Source organism: Abrus precatorius, unplaced genomic scaffold, assembly GCF_003935025.1.
Source record: "Abrus precatorius isolate BTA unplaced genomic scaffold, Abrus_2018 Scaffold10, whole genome shotgun sequence".
Taxonomy (NCBI): domain Eukaryota; kingdom Viridiplantae; phylum Streptophyta; class Magnoliopsida; order Fabales; family Fabaceae; genus Abrus; species Abrus precatorius.
Genome location: NW_020874292.1, coordinates 32,998,298 through 33,016,459, shown reverse-complemented (window position 1 = coordinate 33,016,459; position 18,162 = coordinate 32,998,298). Strand labels below are relative to the sequence as shown.

General features: G+C 32.1%; 1 protein-coding gene across 1 annotated transcript; it reads left to right on the top strand.

The window, feature by feature from the left end:
* Positions 1-204: 204 nt before the first annotated feature.
* LOC113845896 (60S ribosomal protein L7-4-like) lies at positions 205-7,620 on the top strand. The gene is made up of 7 exons (XM_027473583.1): positions 205-268; positions 393-573; positions 661-758; positions 860-917; positions 6,832-6,911; positions 6,999-7,101; positions 7,196-7,620. Exons 2-7 carry the CDS (start codon positions 394-396, stop codon positions 7,409-7,411), a joined length of 735 nt encoding a protein of 244 aa, XP_027329384.1. The 5' UTR covers positions 205-268; position 393; the 3' UTR covers positions 7,412-7,620.
* The last annotated feature ends 10,542 nt before the right edge of the window (positions 7,621-18,162 follow it).

Sequence of the window (18,162 nt, the reverse complement as noted above, 5' to 3'; positions counted from 1 at the left end):
ATGTTAGCATTTTTTACAAATTAATTGTTAAGATTTTAACAACTTCATTAACTCGTAGAAAATTATGAAATTTTTTGTTTGGTAAAAATATTATCTTTTATCTGGGCCCAGTAAAATGCCGAAATAAAAGCCCACAAAGCTTAACATAGTCCCTCGCAAAACCCTATACAACATATATCATCCCTCCATTCCCCCTAACAAAAACATATAAAACCCAAAGAATTCGCGGCTTACTGAACTTCCGCCGCAGTAAGCAGCATAGCGTCGAGTGAGTCTCTTTTATAATTTTTCTGATCAAATCTTAAGCAAATCATCAAATTCTTGCGAACTTGCATTACAACCTGTTCATTATTTGCATATCAAAATTTAACTCTCGCGTGTTTTGTATGAAGGATGGCCAAAGAGGAAGCGAAAACAGTGGTTCCGGAATCGGTGGTAAAAAAACAGAAACGGAATGAAGAATGGGCTTTGGCGACCAATCAGGAACTCGAAGCCGCAAAGAAGAAGAGGTTCCAAACGCGGAAACTCATTTTCAACAGAGCCAAACAGTACGCAAGTGAATACGAAGAACAGGTATTGAAATGAAATTTGAAATTTAATTGGAAACAGCGTTGTGTTAATAAAACTTCGAATTTTTATTTTTTTTTAAATTGTGTTTAGCAAAAGGAGTTGATTAGGTTGAAGCGTGAAGCCAAGCTTAAGGGAGGGTTTTATGTGGACCCTGAGGCTAAGCTCTTGTTCATTATAAGGATCCGAGGGTAAATCGTTTATCATTTCATTGTGTTACTTTGGTCTGTTTGGGGTTGCATTATATTTATTGTTGCTTATTGCTTACTAAATGTAATTTATATACTGTCAGTATCAATGCTATGCACCCCAAAACAAGGAAGATTTTGCAGCTTCTGCGTTTGAGACAGGTAGTTTTGAAATTCAATGAGATTTTTCTTATTTTAGTTTGTGGTCTCTCATCGAGTTGCTGCTATTGGTTTTGATCTTAATTGATGCTGGGGAGTGTTTGCCCTTGTTACTTGAGCTGTTCGATATTTGTGGATGGGTTTGTTGTAACCGTACGTAGAGATATGAAAATGCAGAATAAGCAAACTGCACTACGTTTATTGAAGAATAAGTTTGGCTATTTTATAGCCGTACATAAGAGAAATGAAAACTGCCAAATAAACTACTTATGCGCATAAAACGCACTACTTCCTAAAACTGAGGTGGACTTGAAACTAATGCAACAGAAATATGAAAACGTGGAACCACTAACAAATCCTCCCTTAAACTGAATGTTAGCAATCAGTTTATATCAGATTCAGCACATACTCCTAGTGACCTTCTTAGTGTTAAAAAGGTATCCAATTTGAGAGGTTTGATCATAATATCAGCCACTTGTTCTTGTGTCCCACAATGTATCATCTTAATAGTTTCAGTTTTTACAAGGTTTCGAAGGAAATGAAATCGGACGTCAATATGTTTACAACGCCCATGCATTACTGGATTTCTTGATAGCTTAATAGCAGAACTACTATCACAATGAATTACAGTAATTTGGCTTTGCACTCTACACAATTTTTCCAACACCCTTTTCAGCCAAACAGCTTGACAAGCACTTGATGCTGCACCTATAAATTCTGCCTCAGTAGTTGATAAACTCACAATTGGTTGTTTCTTTGATGACCACGAAATGGCAGCTGAACATAATAAGAACACATAACCCGAAGTGCTTTTCCTGTCATCCAAATCCCCTGCATAATCACTATCTGTATAAGCAAAAAGTTCACTGTTTCCTCCCTTTTTGTAGAAAATGCCAAATTCAGTTGTTCCTCTTAAATATCTCAGGACTCTTTTAGCTGCCAGTAAATGTAGCTCAGTAGGATTCTCCATGAACCTGCTAATTAAGCTTATCACAAACATCATATCAGGCCGAGTGGAGGTTAGATACATAAGACTTCCCACAATTTGTTTGTAGTAAGTCTTATCCACCTTAACACCAATATTGTCCTTTGAGAGTTTAGCACCAAGAACAATTGGGTTTTGAACTGGATTGCTTTTATCCATTCCAAACCGCTGTAGTATTGCTAATGCATATTTCTTTTGACATAAGAAAATGCCATTTGTTCGTTGATTAACTTCAAGACCCAAAAAATATCTCATTTTACCAAGATCTGTCATGGCAAATTCATGTTCCATGGAGCTTTTGAAATTTGCAAACATCAACTCATCATTACCAGTAAAGATAAGGTCATCAACATATAGACTAACAACTAATATTGTACCTTCTTTTGCTTTCTTCACAAAGAGAGTATACTCATAGTCGCACTTCTCAAATCCTTCATTCAAAAAATATGCTTCTATGCGGCTATACCAAGCACGAGGTGCTTGCTTAAGTCCGTAAAGAGCTTTCTTCAGCTTGTACACTTTATGCTCAGCCCCTTTTTGTTCATAACCACAAGGTTGGTCTACATACACGGTTTCATCTAGTTCTCCATGTAAGAATGCAGACTTCACATCTAGCTGATAGTGTCCATCCCTTTTGAGCTGCAATTGCTACTACTAAGCGAATGGTCTCCATGCGGGCTACTGGTGCAAATACTTCAGTGTAGTCTACCCCATACTCTTGTGCATATCCCTTTACTACAAGTCTGGCTTTATATTTATCCACCTCACCATTCTCTTTGAATTTGGTTTTATAAATCCACTTCACACCAACCTTCTTGGCACTGTCAGGTAAGTCCACTAATTCCCATGTGTCATTTCTGTTTATTGCTTCCATCTCTTCATCCATGGCTTTCCTGAAATCTGTACGGCAGCATCAAAGTGTGTGGGATCATTGTCACTGGCTGCAGATAGAGCCATATTCGCTTCTGGACTGTCTTCAAAGAATTTTGCACCAGTTTCGTAGTCTGCCATCCAGAAAGGTGGTCTCCGAGATCGTTGCAACGTGGGAGTATCTTCTGCTGTCATAGAATCAGAGGAATTATTATATTCATTAACCAAATCATGATGTACCTGTTGTGCTGCATCTGGCGTTGTGTCTTCAACCTCATCCTCGTGTTCTTCATTTTCGACAACATCTTCTTTATCTCCCCATTCTAAATCACATGAGATGGCTGCAACATATTGTGTATCCCAATCCCAACTTTTATCTTCATCAAAGACAACGTCTCGGCTGATAATGATTTTCTTTGAAATCGGATTATACAATTTGTAAGCCTTTGAGACTTCACTGACTCCCAACAAAACACAACTTTGACTTTTATCATCTAACTTGGTACGCGTAGCATCTGGTACATGAACATGTGAAAGGCAGCCAAAGATGCGAAAATACTTGACTGAAGGTTTGACTCCACTCCAAGCTTCTTCGGGCGTTTGATTCTTCACTGCTAATGTGGGACTTCGATTTAAGATGTGTACAGACCAAGTGGCAGCTTCAGCCCAAAAAGATTTGGGCATCTTCTTCTCTGAGAGCATGCTTCGAACCATGTTCATAATGGTCCGGTTCTTGCGTTCTGCGATCCTATTTTGTTGTGGAGTGTATGCAGTTGTCAGTTGTCTACGAATACCATTGTCAGAACAGAATTTGGTGAAGTCTTGAGAGGTGAATTCTCCCCCACGATCAGTGCGCAGTCCTTTGATGGAGGAGTCAGCTTCTTTTTCAACATGAACTTTAAAGTTCTTGAAGACAAAAAAGGCTTCTGACTTTTCAGTCAGGAAGTAGATCCAAGTTTTCCTGCTAAAGTCATCAATGAAGGTGAGCAAATACCTCCTTTTGCTATTAGAGATAGGAGTAATTGGTCCACAAATATTTGCATGAATTAATTGCAGAATCTGTGTAGCCCGCCAAGTACTTTTTCCTGGAAATGAGTCACGTGACTGCTTCCCAATTAAACAGTTCTTGCACGGTTTGGTGGATGCCTTGATTGGTGGTAACCCATGTACCATGTTCTGCTGATAAAGTGTGTTTAGACCTCGAAAATTTAAATGACCATATCGACAATGCCAAAGATGCATGTTGTCCTCTGCAGCTGTATGGAAGCAAGTGGTTTTGGTAGGGGAAGGTATAGCATGCAGTAGGAACATTCGATTGGAAGACATGTGAGTTTCCATGAGTAAACCATTTTCTGGATGATACACTTTGCACTTGTCGTGTTGGAAGAGAATGTTAAGGCCCTTTTCTTGTAATTGCCCAAGACTGAGTAAGTTGTTTCTTAAGTCTGGCACGAAGAAGACACCAGTAACCGTATAGGTGTTGCCATGCATTTGGAGTTGAACATTGCCTTTGCTCGTGACAGCCATACTAGAGTTATTGCCTAGTTTGACTGTGTCTTTGTAATGTTCATCAAAATCAGAGAAGTATTCCTTCCTCCCACACATGTGATTACTACATCCAGAATCAAGGAACCACACGGTATTTTTGTTTGTCTTGGTTGTCTCTGTGTGAGCCATCAGCAACATTTTTTCATCATTCTCGACATAGTTGGCTTCTCTTTGTTGGGTTGGATACTCCCAACTAAAATGTCCAAGTTGATGGCATGTGTAGCATTCCACCGAGGATTTGTCAAAACTTTGTCGACCTCGCCCACGGCCTCGTCCTCTTCCGCGTCTACCAAAACTTCCTCCACGCCCTCCTTGTCCTCGGCCTTGGGCTGCATGGTGACCTGTATGGGAAACTTGTAGGGCTTGTTCTTCTTCCACATGAGATGACATCCGAAGCTCATGTAGACTGCTTTGTAGTTCGTCAACAGTCATCATCTCGGTATTCTTAGATTCCTCAATGGAACACACAACATAATCGAATTTGAGAGTCATGGATCTAAGAATTTTCTCAACAACTGCAACATCACCTTTGTTTTCACCATTAGCCTTCATCTTGTTTGCAATGGTGAGTGTTTGGGCAAAGTAATCATTAACAGATTCTCCCTGCTTCATGTGGAGAATTTCAAATTCTCTTTGGAGAGCTTGTAATTGTGCTCTCTTGACCCTTGATGTTCCATGGTACTTCTGCTTCAATGAGTCCCATATATCCTTTGCAGTATCCTTATTGAGGATTGTTTCCAGAACTGAACGATCCAGCGCCTGAAATAGGTAATTCTTTGCCTTCAAATCCTTTAATTTCTGATCTTCAACATGTTTCTTCTGTACTTCGGTAAGAGGTGTGTCTGCTGTAGATACTGGGATGCCATCTTGCACCAGCCCTCAGTACTCCTTAGATCTCAGGAAGTTCTCCATTAGCATAGCCCAGTGGTTGTAATGCCCATCAAATTTTGGTATTGCGGGCTGCACAAATGAGTTTTCTGATGCCATTGCGTGTGATAGTTAGAAGACTGCAACTCCTACTGTGGTGATCAGGCCCCGGAATGGAGCTCTGACCAGAATGTTGTAACCGTACGTAGAGATATGAAAATGCAGAATAAGCAAACTGCACTATGTTTATTGAAGAATAAGTTTGGCTATTTTATAGCCGTACATAAGAGAAATGAAAACTGCCAAATAAACTACTTATGCGCATAAAACGCACTACTTCCTAAAACTGAGGTGGACTTGAAACTAATGCAACAGAAATATGAAAACGTGGAACCACTAACAGGGTTGCTATGTAATGTGACGTGCTGATTTGTTTTGAGATCGCCAAGTAAATTCCAATGCTGGAATACTTGAATGCTGCTTCCTCTGGTTTCGCAGGGTAGCTCAAGAAGCGAGTCAATTATGATATTTTCTAAATGAACTTTTTTTGTGTATGGTAATTATATTACTTAACGTCAAACTCAAGCAAGGTTTTGTGCAGTTTGCCACTACCTTCATGTTTTACAAATTTGACTTACAGAAACAAAGAATCTACATGTTTTGTTGGCACAAATGATTCTACCTGCTCAAAACTCATTTTACTGAGATCACATCTAAGTGGCTTAGTCATGCTGCATGAGATCTTACAAGAACGCAAACTTGTTTGGTTGATCAAGCCTGCTGCAAAACACTGTATCTAAAATTTACTCACCCGCCCAAACTTAAACTGAGTTTTGGAAATTTCTCTTTGAGCCTATTCTTTATGTGTAAGGCAGCCCACTTCAATACTAAAATTAAAGCCTCTTAATAAGAATCTTGAGAGAATCACACCACAAAAGTTAGCTGTTGTAGTTAGAGTGCTCATTTATATGTGTAACATTTGATTATTTGGAAGGCTTATACCATCCCTGTACATTTGGAATTGTATTATTTTCTAAGTTTTAGTTTAAAACCTGTGATTTTAAAGTCTTTTAAGCCTATTTGTGTTATTTTATATGAAGAGGGCAACCTAGTGCTACAATTGTTCATATGTGTAGTTTTATACATTAGTGATGATCCTGGCTTTGTGTTATGATCTCATGTTTTACTTGTTTACTCCCTTATCTGATCTTTAGGCAGGATCTGAATTTGGTAACCTTGCATTTAATTACACCTTTTGTTGATAATTGATTTTTGGCATGCTATATAGGATTTTATGACTGAGAGATCAAGAATTTGATCCATGCTGCTCCCATTTATCTAAATAAAAAAGGTGGATTTTAATACAAGGTAGGGTGAGTCTAGGCATTGCGCCCTTTGAATCTGAAGGGCTTTTGTGAGAATCGGGCGTGTTAACTATTTATGGGAGCATCCATGTAACAATTTATCTTCTTGCTTCCCTGCCTTCATTTTCCCCCAAATTTTGACATTTATCTCTTTTTGTTTATCTTCTTGCTCTATCTTCATTTTCACTAAATTTTGATGCTCGTCAATGATGGCATCTTAACTTTATATGGCATTTCCATGCAATATCATTGTATATCCTTATTATTTCTATTTTGGTTGCAGATATTTAATGGTGTCTTTCTTAAAGTTAACAAAGCAACCATGAATATGCTGCACAGGGTAGAGCCCTATGTTACCTATGGGTATATAAATTTTCAACTACATACCTTGATATTCACGGTTCATTGACTGTACCATGTGTTTCTTAATATATGCAAAATCAACTTCAGGTACCCTAATTTGAAGAGTGTAAGAGAATTGATTTACAAGAGGGGATACGGAAAAGTTAACAAGCAGAGGGTTGCTTTAACAGACAACTCTATTATTGAACAGGTCTGTCTGGTGTATAGTGTAGCTATCATTGAATGTTTTCATTGCTTGTTTTTTCTATTACTCAAATTTTCATTCATATAATATCCAATGCCAGACTTTAGGAAAGAATGGGATTATTTGCGTTGAAGATCTGATCCATGAGATAATGACTGTTGGACCTCACTTCAGAGAGGCTAACAATTTTCTATGGCCCTTCAAGCTCAAAGCTCCCCTGGGTGGTTTGAAGAAGAAAAGAAATCATTATGTTGAAGGTGGTGACGCTGGCAACAGGGAAGATTACATAAATGAGCTTATTAGAAGGATGAATTAGATTGTCATATCGTCGTTCGTATAAATTTATTGAGGCTGAGACATTAGTTATTCCAGTTTTGCTTTTAAGGATTTTTTATTTTAAATTTGAATGTTTGAGCTGATGGGGATATTAATTCGTTGCTTGCGATGCAATGTATGGTTCCTTAGCTGATGGAGAGAAGTTACTAAATTTGAATTTTGATGCTTAATATTGCAAATCCATTGGGCTAGTCTTCTTGTGCAGCTAATCAAAAGCTTAAAGATTAGGGCATCGATAACAAATATTCTAGGGATACTGACCAGCATTTTCCTGAATATTGTCTTAAAATAAGATGTCGAATTGTAGTTAAACATGATTATTAAGAGTTTCTAACCATACACAAGATGGTGGTTTGAACGTCTACTCTGAATGGATAATTAAGAAACAATGCACAAGAAAGTAACCTGATTTCGTAAATAGTTTTTTTTTTTTTCAAGTTTTCTTTGGTCGTCTGATCAGAGTTTGGATACTCTACATTGTGCGACGAATGATTCGTGTTTTGTTACAAGGACAAACTCCAAGAGATAGAGATAAATTAGTACGAAAGAAAGACACTGCAGCAGCATTCTTAAGAAGAAAACGACCACACTCCACCCCTCAGGTGGCCTCTTCAGAAAGAGGTAGACTCTTGGAAGGGAGTGTGAGTTAACCCAAGAAGACAGTCGGCCACAGTCTCTTTGGATATAATATTATTAAGAATTGTCAAATACTCAACTCATTAGTGTTATTTATTTGGTTTCCACATTTTTTTTCTTTCTTTATTATTATTATTATTATTATTATTATTATTATTAGATGTTAAATAATGGAATTGATTGTCCATACTCGAGAAAGGGATGGGTGGATAAGGTGATACAGATATAGACGGTCTAACCTGTGCCGGTGGGTCCTATCTTTTCAGCAGCAAGTCAATTGCTTGCAAATGCGTTTGTTGGTTAAAATGTTATCTAAGAAGGCAATGTTCTGGTTTTTATTCTTTTCTGTGCTTATTATGTCCCTTGCAGTCTCTAGGGTCATCATAAGCAACATATACAGACTACACTATTCTCAGCTACTTGTACTTTATTTCAATTTCATGGAATTCCATTCAGCCTTAGGATCGGTTTCAAAAGCTAACAATACTATTTAAGGAAAATTATACAATTAAACGTGGCAGGTTTGCTGATTTTTTATATATTAATGATTTGTTTTATGTTGTTAATTTATTATTTTATACAAAATAAGAGAGTAGAATCTTAGTTACACACTTTTTAATATACTCATAATTATTAATTAAAATTTATTAAATTAATCTATTTTTATTTACTAATTTTTTTTTTGTATTTTTATACATTTTAATAACTTTTAGTTAATAAATAAAAATGTGTAAATAAAGTAAGATTGGATTTTTTTTAATTCATTTCTAGTTATAACCTATATTTTTCGAGTGTGAAGGAATAGGAAGAAAAAATATATAAAAAAATATGCTTTACATATATGCTCTATTCGTCAGCTTCACTTAGGTATTGATCTTATCTTTGGTATGATTGGAAAGAAGTGCTCTCATTTTCACTTTTGATGGCAAATGGTCGCGTGTGATTTTGTCCCTTGTGAGGGTAAATACATAGAAGAGAGACACGTAGTACTTTCCACGTTCATAGACATGACAAGTGTAAACAAACATTATTCTTTAACAATATTCCAACAAATAATTATATACCAGCTGAACGCAGACCCTTCTTGTTGGTATCAAGAGATGGAATAGAGACACGTGTAGTTCATAAGTTCAATGATTTGACGGTGTAGCCACAATGTGTTCTTTCACAGGCCAACACATAGACATCCTTGTTATAAACAAGCTTGAGAACGTCCCTTTGGTGATGTGATAATTAAGAGTATGGTCATGGAAGCCCACAAAGAAAAGAGAGAGCAAGTAGAGAAAGAAGAGATGGGAAAGGGGTCGAAAAAGTTTAATGACCAAGACAACGAATCAAAGGGTGACAAAGTGACCAAAAGGGTGATTCGTGAGTCCATAGTTTCGGGTGGTGGTAGTGACAATGAAATCGCTCAAGCTCCTCATCATGTTTTGGCTTTCAACCGATCCGTTTGTAACGTTGACTCCTCGCTGGAATGATCAATAATTTTTATGTATTTCAATACATTAGGGTTAACGTTTTATCCTTTGTGAGAATATATATAATTTTAATATTAGTGAACAAATAAATGTGTAAGTTAATTTAAATTAAAAGTATCATCATAACTTGATATATATGCTTTAGCTTACGGGTTGCTCCGTAAATTTGTGGACCATAGTCTAAATCATCAACGAATGCGTACATTTTTTTAATATTTTATTTTTACACAATTCTTTGATAAAATATTAAAGAAATCGATAACATTATAGTATTGCCAATTTAATCTTTAAAATTATAAATATATTAATTTTTTTTTATATTTTTAAATATAAGTAATTTTAATTATTATTATAACTTTGGAGACTACATTATCCTTTAAATATAAGTTTAAAGAATAAGTTTATGGATATTCATAGTTACAAAGTTATTTTTAGTGTATTTAGTGTATCACTCATAAAAATTATAATGTATCTCACACTTATTGTTTCCGTTTCTTTTCCATGATAAGTTGCGAAGCCAAAATGCTAAATACTTGCTAAAGTTTATGAACATCTTTACTATTGTAATGAAGAAGAGTTACATAATTTTTCTCTACTTTAAATATCCCGCTTTTAATTTTAAAGTTTAAGAACTTTTTCACTAACTGATTTTGATGTCAACGCTTTTATCTTGTAATGCAGTAATTGTTCATTTTTAAGATTTTCTTAAAGAACTTGGCTTATAATTGCTCTAAGCAGATGTTGAAAACGATTTGAGATCCAACACTTACAAGTATAATTAAGTTTACGAGAATAGCAGTTGGTTTACTTTGTTTAGATTTTCTCAAAAATAAAATTAAGTCAAAACACACTACTATGTTGAAGGTTTAAAAAATAAGGGATAAAAACTAGAAAAGAAAATCTTTCATGTATAAAAGCTAATTAACAGAAGACTTTCTGCTTGTCTCTATCTTTTTTTACAAAAAACATTGTGCTCAGGCTTCGGTTTATTCCGGTAACGTGCAGACATGGATATATTAATTAAAAATTGTACAAATTATGTAATTTTTTTTATTTTTATAATTTTTATTAAATTTTCTCTAATAATTAAATATATATTAAAAAGAATGAGTCAGAGAATGTTCTCTTAACACTCTTTTTAAATATGTTACCTAAAAATATTCTTGAAAATGAAGTGCACATAAGATCGTATTATATTTCCTTATAATCAAATAAAGAAAACCAGCGTCACAAAGAACTGTCGAACACTTTAGCATAATCACATGCATTATACAATATGCAAATTGAGAAGAAAAAGTTTAACAAATGATTATTTAAAAAAAATAAGGCGTAGAATGTAGACATCATTGACTATAACATTATGGTGACGATCACCTTTAAACAAACACTTGTAATTAAGACACCTCTAAAAAGTATAAAAACCTGAAAAGAAAAAGAACGTTTTTGCCATATTTTGGAAGGATAAGATCGAATACTTTTTCCACGTATGATTAAATAATTATCACGAAATACGTCATGATCAGATATATATACCCTTAATCTCCTTAGTACAATCACACGTATTTTACAGTATTTCATGTAAAGTATATATATATATATATATATATATATATACATCATTGATGACTAAAGTTTTTATGCTCAATCACAGTATTGCTGAAAAATGAAAATCTTTTATGTTCTACATATCAGGTTTGGCACTTCCGTACACAGATTGGTACACTACCCAAAGAAGAACTCAATGAATATCTTATATACTACGCCCAAGTCATAGTAGCTATATATATCAAGTCTAAATAAAGGTTAATTTTGTGTTATTTTTTAAACAAAAATGGTTAGTTAGATACAATAAGTAGTGTAATTCCTTTTTTCTTCTTAATTTTCAACAAATCTACATACGAATGTCTATCTCCCTCCCTAAATATGCAAACATGTGAACTTAACAGGAGCTAATCTTAATTAGTTTAGTTAATCAAAATAAACAAGACTATATTTAAGTATTGAAGGGATGCACCTTTTGTCGCAATTTAAAGGGATGATTCTTAAAAAAACTAGTCTTAGTTTGGAAAGAAAGTGCAAACATTTTAAGCACAAGACAATGTTGATGCCTGATGGCTTTGAAAAATCTTCGAAAGGTATGATTGGTTGTGTACACATATAATTTCATTTTGTTGAAATGTAAAAAAATTGCACTCTATTGTTTAAATATGGATCAATTTTACCAATATTAGTTTTTTTAAAGTTGATTTTAATTAATTATAAAAAAAGTTTATATAAAAAGATATAACGTTAACAAAACTCATTTTTTATCATCAAGTTAACAAGTTGGCTTATGTCTATTTTTCATCTACAAGAATAGCAAAATTTAGAATCTCAGTTAATAATTTATAAATAATAATTTGATTTTTTTAATTTATTGTTCTAAAAAATTGTAATTAAACATACAAAAGTAAAATTTTAGTATTTAAAAAATATTTATGATGGGATAGTGCTAAAAAGTATTTTTAGGATATCAGTTAAAAAAATACAATGCATTTCTATTATTATTTTTAAATACATCATTAACGTAAAAAGTTTAGTAATTTGATTTATTATTTTTAATTAATATCCTTAAAATACTTATTAATAGTAATCTTTATCGGATAAAAAATGTAAAGTCCTTTAATTCATGTTTATAAAATAAATTTAATATTTTAAAATCAATAATCTTAGAACAATGATTTGACAAAATCATTAATAGTTTATTTGGCTTCGGAAACGTAAAGAATCTTTGCTTTAAATTCTTTTTTTAAGTCTGGGATTATACGTATTTTTTACTTGAAACAATATTATATATGATGTTTGGATTGGGAAATTTGTAACACATAGCAGATTTAATATAATTTTCTTAGCGGAGGTTTTAGTTCACACGCAAGACGTGACTTTAAAATAAAAAAGAAACTTCACTTCAAACGTTTTACTAACGAAGACAAATATATATTATTAAATATTGAAGAAATTTTAATGAAAATGTTTCACGGGTGCTCCTCGTCCTTGGATTTAAGTATAGTCCGTCGATGAAAATAAATAAAATAAAAAACAAATACAGATAATAATATATATTTTTTACCTGCATAATTAAAAATTTTCCTTCATCAAGAAATACGAAAGAAAAAACCTTCAATATTACATGAAATATTTATTAATAATTAACTGATTATAGAAAAAGTAAGGCCTCTCTCGAAAATATTAATATTGTATGTATCATTTTCTTATGTATATGATTTGATTCAGTTTATATTAGTAATCCTGAATTATCAAATTATAGGAACGAGAGATTCAGAACAAGAGTTCGCTTGATTAACTTTTTTAATAGGGTAGAACAGTAAAGAATAAAAAATATTTATATTTTTTAAAAAAAGACCATTAACTTTTGTTAGTTATTATAAATATTTAATATAAAATTAATTTACAAGCATGTGACCCTCTGATTTCTGAGTCGAAGAGGCAAGAAGCAGGCAAGATCCATCATGTGTCATTTTGAGTTTAAATTTTAATAAATATAGATATGTTAAATAGTTAGAAGAAGGTAATTGTTTTTTTAGATTAATTTATTTTCAAATTTTATAATTAAAATTTTCTTTAAAAGAGATGATTTTTATGAACAATTATATAAAACTAAAATGCACTACAAGGATCAGATTCGTAGTGAAGATAAAATTGGATTCAATTTTTGCTTTAAATTCTAAAGCTAGCTACTCTTTGTTTGAGCATTTTTCTTTACTGCGATCTTCTTAAAAGATATATATGCAACGTTTTTTTCCACATAAACCACACAATGGTACAAATCTTAAAATGTGTGCTATAAAAATGGTTTTTTTAAAATGAATTTTCTCTGGAATACGCAACATGGCATTTAAGAAGAAGTGGACAAATACTATATTACCATAAGATTGCTTTACGTAATATGTTAATTAAGTTGACACTTTCTTAAAGCGTTGAATCTGAACATTCATTCAGACCAAAAATATTGAACACATTCCAAATCAAAAGCCCCCAAATATTACAAACAGATCGGTTGTGAAGGCAAGCTGCCTATTACCCTATCTGGGTCATCTGTCATTTCTCCACTGTCCTTTTTTTATGGTCTCCTCCTTAAAAGAACATTACATTAATATAATGTAGACGCATATTGGTGGTTGTGTCTGTATTAATTTGGTAATAAATAAACAAAAATGACAATAAACTGATTTATTAAAAATAAATAAAATTTCATTCATTTCATTATTTTTATATATCTTAGTATAATTTTAAATGAAGATCTTTATCAATATTCTTAAGACATTGGCTAGTAAAATTTATAAATAAAATACCAAGCATACACACAATCCGATAATGTTGTTTGAACATTTTGAGGCTACCATAGAGGAACACCTTACTTTATTTACTTTCAATGTGATATGAAAAACAAAACTATAAATAAGTATCATAAAATATTATAATATGATGTCAATGTTTTAAAAAACTATCTAAATAATACAAGTCCACAAAATAATACACATTGTCATCTTTAGACTTATAATCTATTAATATTACTACTAATAATAAACTTAACAAAGACAAAATATTGTTGCTCATTAAAGTAATTCTAGGAGTTTTAGTAGCTGTAATTTATTTTCCGACAATTAATCTTAGTTTTAACAGCCTTGAATTTTTATACAGATAGATAAATAAGGATAAATTTTCCCTAATCAAATAGATAAATAGAAATACATAATATAAGAAAACGTTAATCACAATTTCTATAATTCACTAACATTATTGAGTGAGATATGCAATGTATTCTCTTATTGTTATTTTGTCAATACAAACACAAACTTTAACATTGAAGTGTCGTTTATAATTACACTATACTTTATGAAACAACTATGGTATCATGTTTAAGCCATGTTAAACTATACCTTATGAAAAGATCACCCACATTCGAGTCCTATATAACTTCCCCAACATCATTGCATGAGGTATGCAGTGTGTTCTCCTACTATTAACTTTTGGCGTATACTTGTTTTCTTTAGGGCATTAAAGTGATGCCAAATCATTATCTTTTTCAATAAAAATATATATTTTAAGATGCATAATAATATATATTTTTAAGAATTATATTTAATTATTATTGATATGATTTTAAAAATATTTAAAAATACAAAAGTCATTCAATGTTTTTTTAAGTAATGACAATGAAAATCATTTTTTTAAAATATAACATTAATCATATTATCAATGCATCCATATCACAATTTTTAATAAAAATATTATTTTAAAAATCTAGCAAAATACTTTGTTAAAAGGCATTATTTGTTATTAATTGTAATTCAGTAAAAAATATGAAATCATGTAACTCTCACTGTGTATTTAATAAGTTTTACTTATAATTTTGAATAAATTTTAATCTACAATAGATAGGATGTTATATTTGCCATAAACTTTCGCTCATTCACATAATAATAAATGATGTTATATTCATTATTGAAAATAAAATAATAATTTTAATACCTACTTTCTTTCTTATAACTATAATGCTATGTATCCATAATATTTAAATTATTTTTATATTTTTAAAAATTTCTTTTATAAGATGTTAATTTCATTTAAAACTTCTCATATTTACCATATGTTATTATAAAGTGTAAAATTTTATATTTAGCTTTCTTAAATCAGTTGGATATCTTATCCTCACTGTTTATTAACATCCAAAAATCTGCTTGACACGCAATATTTTCTTCAAATGATGTTTCCCCTCTCGTAGATTCTTTGTTAATTATATTGTAAATGCATATGATTTTTATTTTTAATAAAATTATCATTTATGATAATAATTAAAAATATTCTTAAAGATTGGTTGATTTGCAAGTTCGTGGTCCCGGCATAAAAAAATGAAACATGAAAACTATCTCTATAAAATTTACAGAAATTATCATTTGAATTTCTTTGAAGTGTTCGTAAAAAAAATAAAATACATATGTTATCTCTACAAGGTTGATTCTAAACTCCGTTTAACTTTGATAGGTAAGTGAATTTGGAAACTAATGTAAATAAGCAAAACGTAAATGAGTAAATGAATCGATGTGACAATGTATTTCAGGTAAACAGAGCATCACATGAAATTTCCCTCATTTTCCTCCAAACCAGACACTTCTCCTACTACCCAGAGACCTTCCCCTGTGTGCCACTTTCTCTTTCACTCTCCCAAAACATTCCTGGGTTTTTTCTGGCATTGTCTCCTTCCTCGAAAATTTGTAGCTTCTTAGGTACATCTCTCTTCAACCTCTCTGCTCCTCCTCCTCCTCCTTCTTCATCTCTTTCTTCCCAACCATCTTCTGAACGTCTTGCAACCCATGTATGAGGACAATGTTACAACCATCCCAAAAGAAAAACAAAATAGGATATCATCAAATTTGGTGATACAAAGGATAAAAGACACAAACTTTAGAACTATTTTGGTCCAGTTAAGGAAGGCCAGAAAAAGAATAGTTAATTACATTTGTGAAGAACAATGAGGAAGATCGAAACATGCATAGGGAGCTCAAAGCATTTATCTTTTTTCTTCCCCTGGCTTAAAGAACGAAAGTGAAAAGAGAAAGAAAAGAGAAGATCCACTTCCACTGAGCTTCAAACTTTTTTTTTAAGATCCATTGTTTTATCAGGTGACCTCAAAGTTACACCGATCACGTAGCCATTAAAGCTCCATTGACTTACATGAAATTATGGTCATATCCTTCCCTAATGCTACCTGTATAATTGGTTTCCTATCTTTCAATATTAACCATTCGATTAACAGAGCCCTAATAAACATCCCACATATCAAAAGCTTTTATAAAAGATCCCCTCCCTTTACTTGTCAAATTTAGAAGGAGGAATTTAAAGATATCACCATTTGACTTTCTTTGAAGTGTACGTACTTCCCAAATAAAAAGACAGATAAAAGGGGAGAAAACACAAATTATAAGAAAAAAATGTAAAGTATGTGTAAGTCTCAGTATTAAACAATAAAGTTATTAAATTTCATATGCTTGTTACGATATTTTAAGAAAGAGCATTAAATACTTTTTTAGATTATATTAAGATATTAAAAAATATTTATATCTTTTTTAGATATACTGTTACCGAAATTAATTGTTATAATTATTTTACGTACATAAGAGGATATAATATTTTTTTTTATTTTTTAAAATATTATAAAATTTACTTAAATTTAATATTAGATTTATTAGTTTAACTATATGTAAAACACTCTAAGGAGACACATAGGTTGAGTAGTAAAAAAGATTTCATTCTTTTAAAATAAGAAAATATTTGAAATAAAATGTAAAATTTCATTCATTGTTAATATAATTAATTTTAAATTAAAAAAGATAATATTTTGATTTTACACTTTTTTATTATTTTAGAGGACCAGAGTGAAATTCAAAATTTGTTTTAAGAATCAAACCCGCCCGTCAAACATTATGCTCACTTTCTTTAGTTAAAATTCCCACGTTTTTAGTTACTTCTAAATTTTTATTTACATCTACCCTCCCCCACCAAACATTCTCGTCGTCTTCTTTAATTGCAACATTCTTATAACCATGTAAATGTAATGTTCTCTCCTCGTTAACTACAATGATAGATGAGGGGTGCATATAGGTAAATAATTTAACTGAATATGTATTTAATTTTATATGATTTATTTTCATAAATTCTTTCAAACAGTCTAGAAGTCAACAAAAATAAGAAGTCAGATCCGTGAGCACTATCGAAGGTGCTCTGTGTGAGATTATTCGCGACAGACATGATAAACTTACGGAAATGGCTAACAGTGTCTAGCGATGCTTAAAAAACATCGAATAATTGAAGCATATACCACTTATGGTTTTAGTCAATTTAATAAGTATTACTTTATTAAACGAAAAAAAAAAAAAAAACTAGTGGGTATATGAAAAAAAAACATAGGAGATACTATTATACTATAGTTGTTGAGCCATCAACATTTCAGATACAGAGAAAGTGTTCTGTTAAAGCGAAATACGGTTTCCATTTCAATCAAACTGATCCTCAATGCTTGCTTCAGACACGTATGGCTATGGTGGTTTTAACTTGTGAACCAGGTTGAACCTTCAAGTACAAACCAAACCCCCCCCCCCCCCCTCCCTTTTCCCCTTAACCTCAAAGAAGAAAAATTAACACCCACTCTATCAAAATTCTCATAATCCCCAATAATATTTAATTTCAAGATCAATATATTGAGAAAGCGTGTTCCGAGCAATTCCATTCCAGACTCCAAAATTGAATTCAAAAAAAGATAAGAACTTCCGCATAAGAGGAAAAAGTAAGAAATGAAATTGAATGTCAATATTCCCGATTAAGATTTACAAAGAGAAGAGTAAAAAATAATAATAACAAAAAGGAACAAACACAAATCTAATACCACTTAAACTTAATTTACATTTACATGATGTTTAGCCTTGGTCAAAACACCTCACTCAACAAAAATTAACAAGGGAAGAAGAAAAAGCTTGCGATAGAACAAGAAAGCATGATTTAGATGTATATTTTCTGTCTTGGGCATGTCCAAAATATTGATCTAGCTAGGTACGGAGCT

Bases quoted from the DNA above. Each gene is read 5' to 3' on its own strand.
- LOC113845896 (XM_027473583.1), top strand. From the start codon at position 394: ATGGCCAAAGAGGAAGCGAAAACAGTGGTTCCGGAATCGGTGGTAAAA. The intron at 759-859 runs GTAAATCGTTTA...ATATACTGTCAG, and splicing joins TTCATTATAAGGATCCGAGG to TATCAATGCTATGCACCCCA. The intron at 918-6,831 runs GTAGTTTTGAAA...TTTTGGTTGCAG, and splicing joins AGCTTCTGCGTTTGAGACAG to ATATTTAATGGTGTCTTTCT.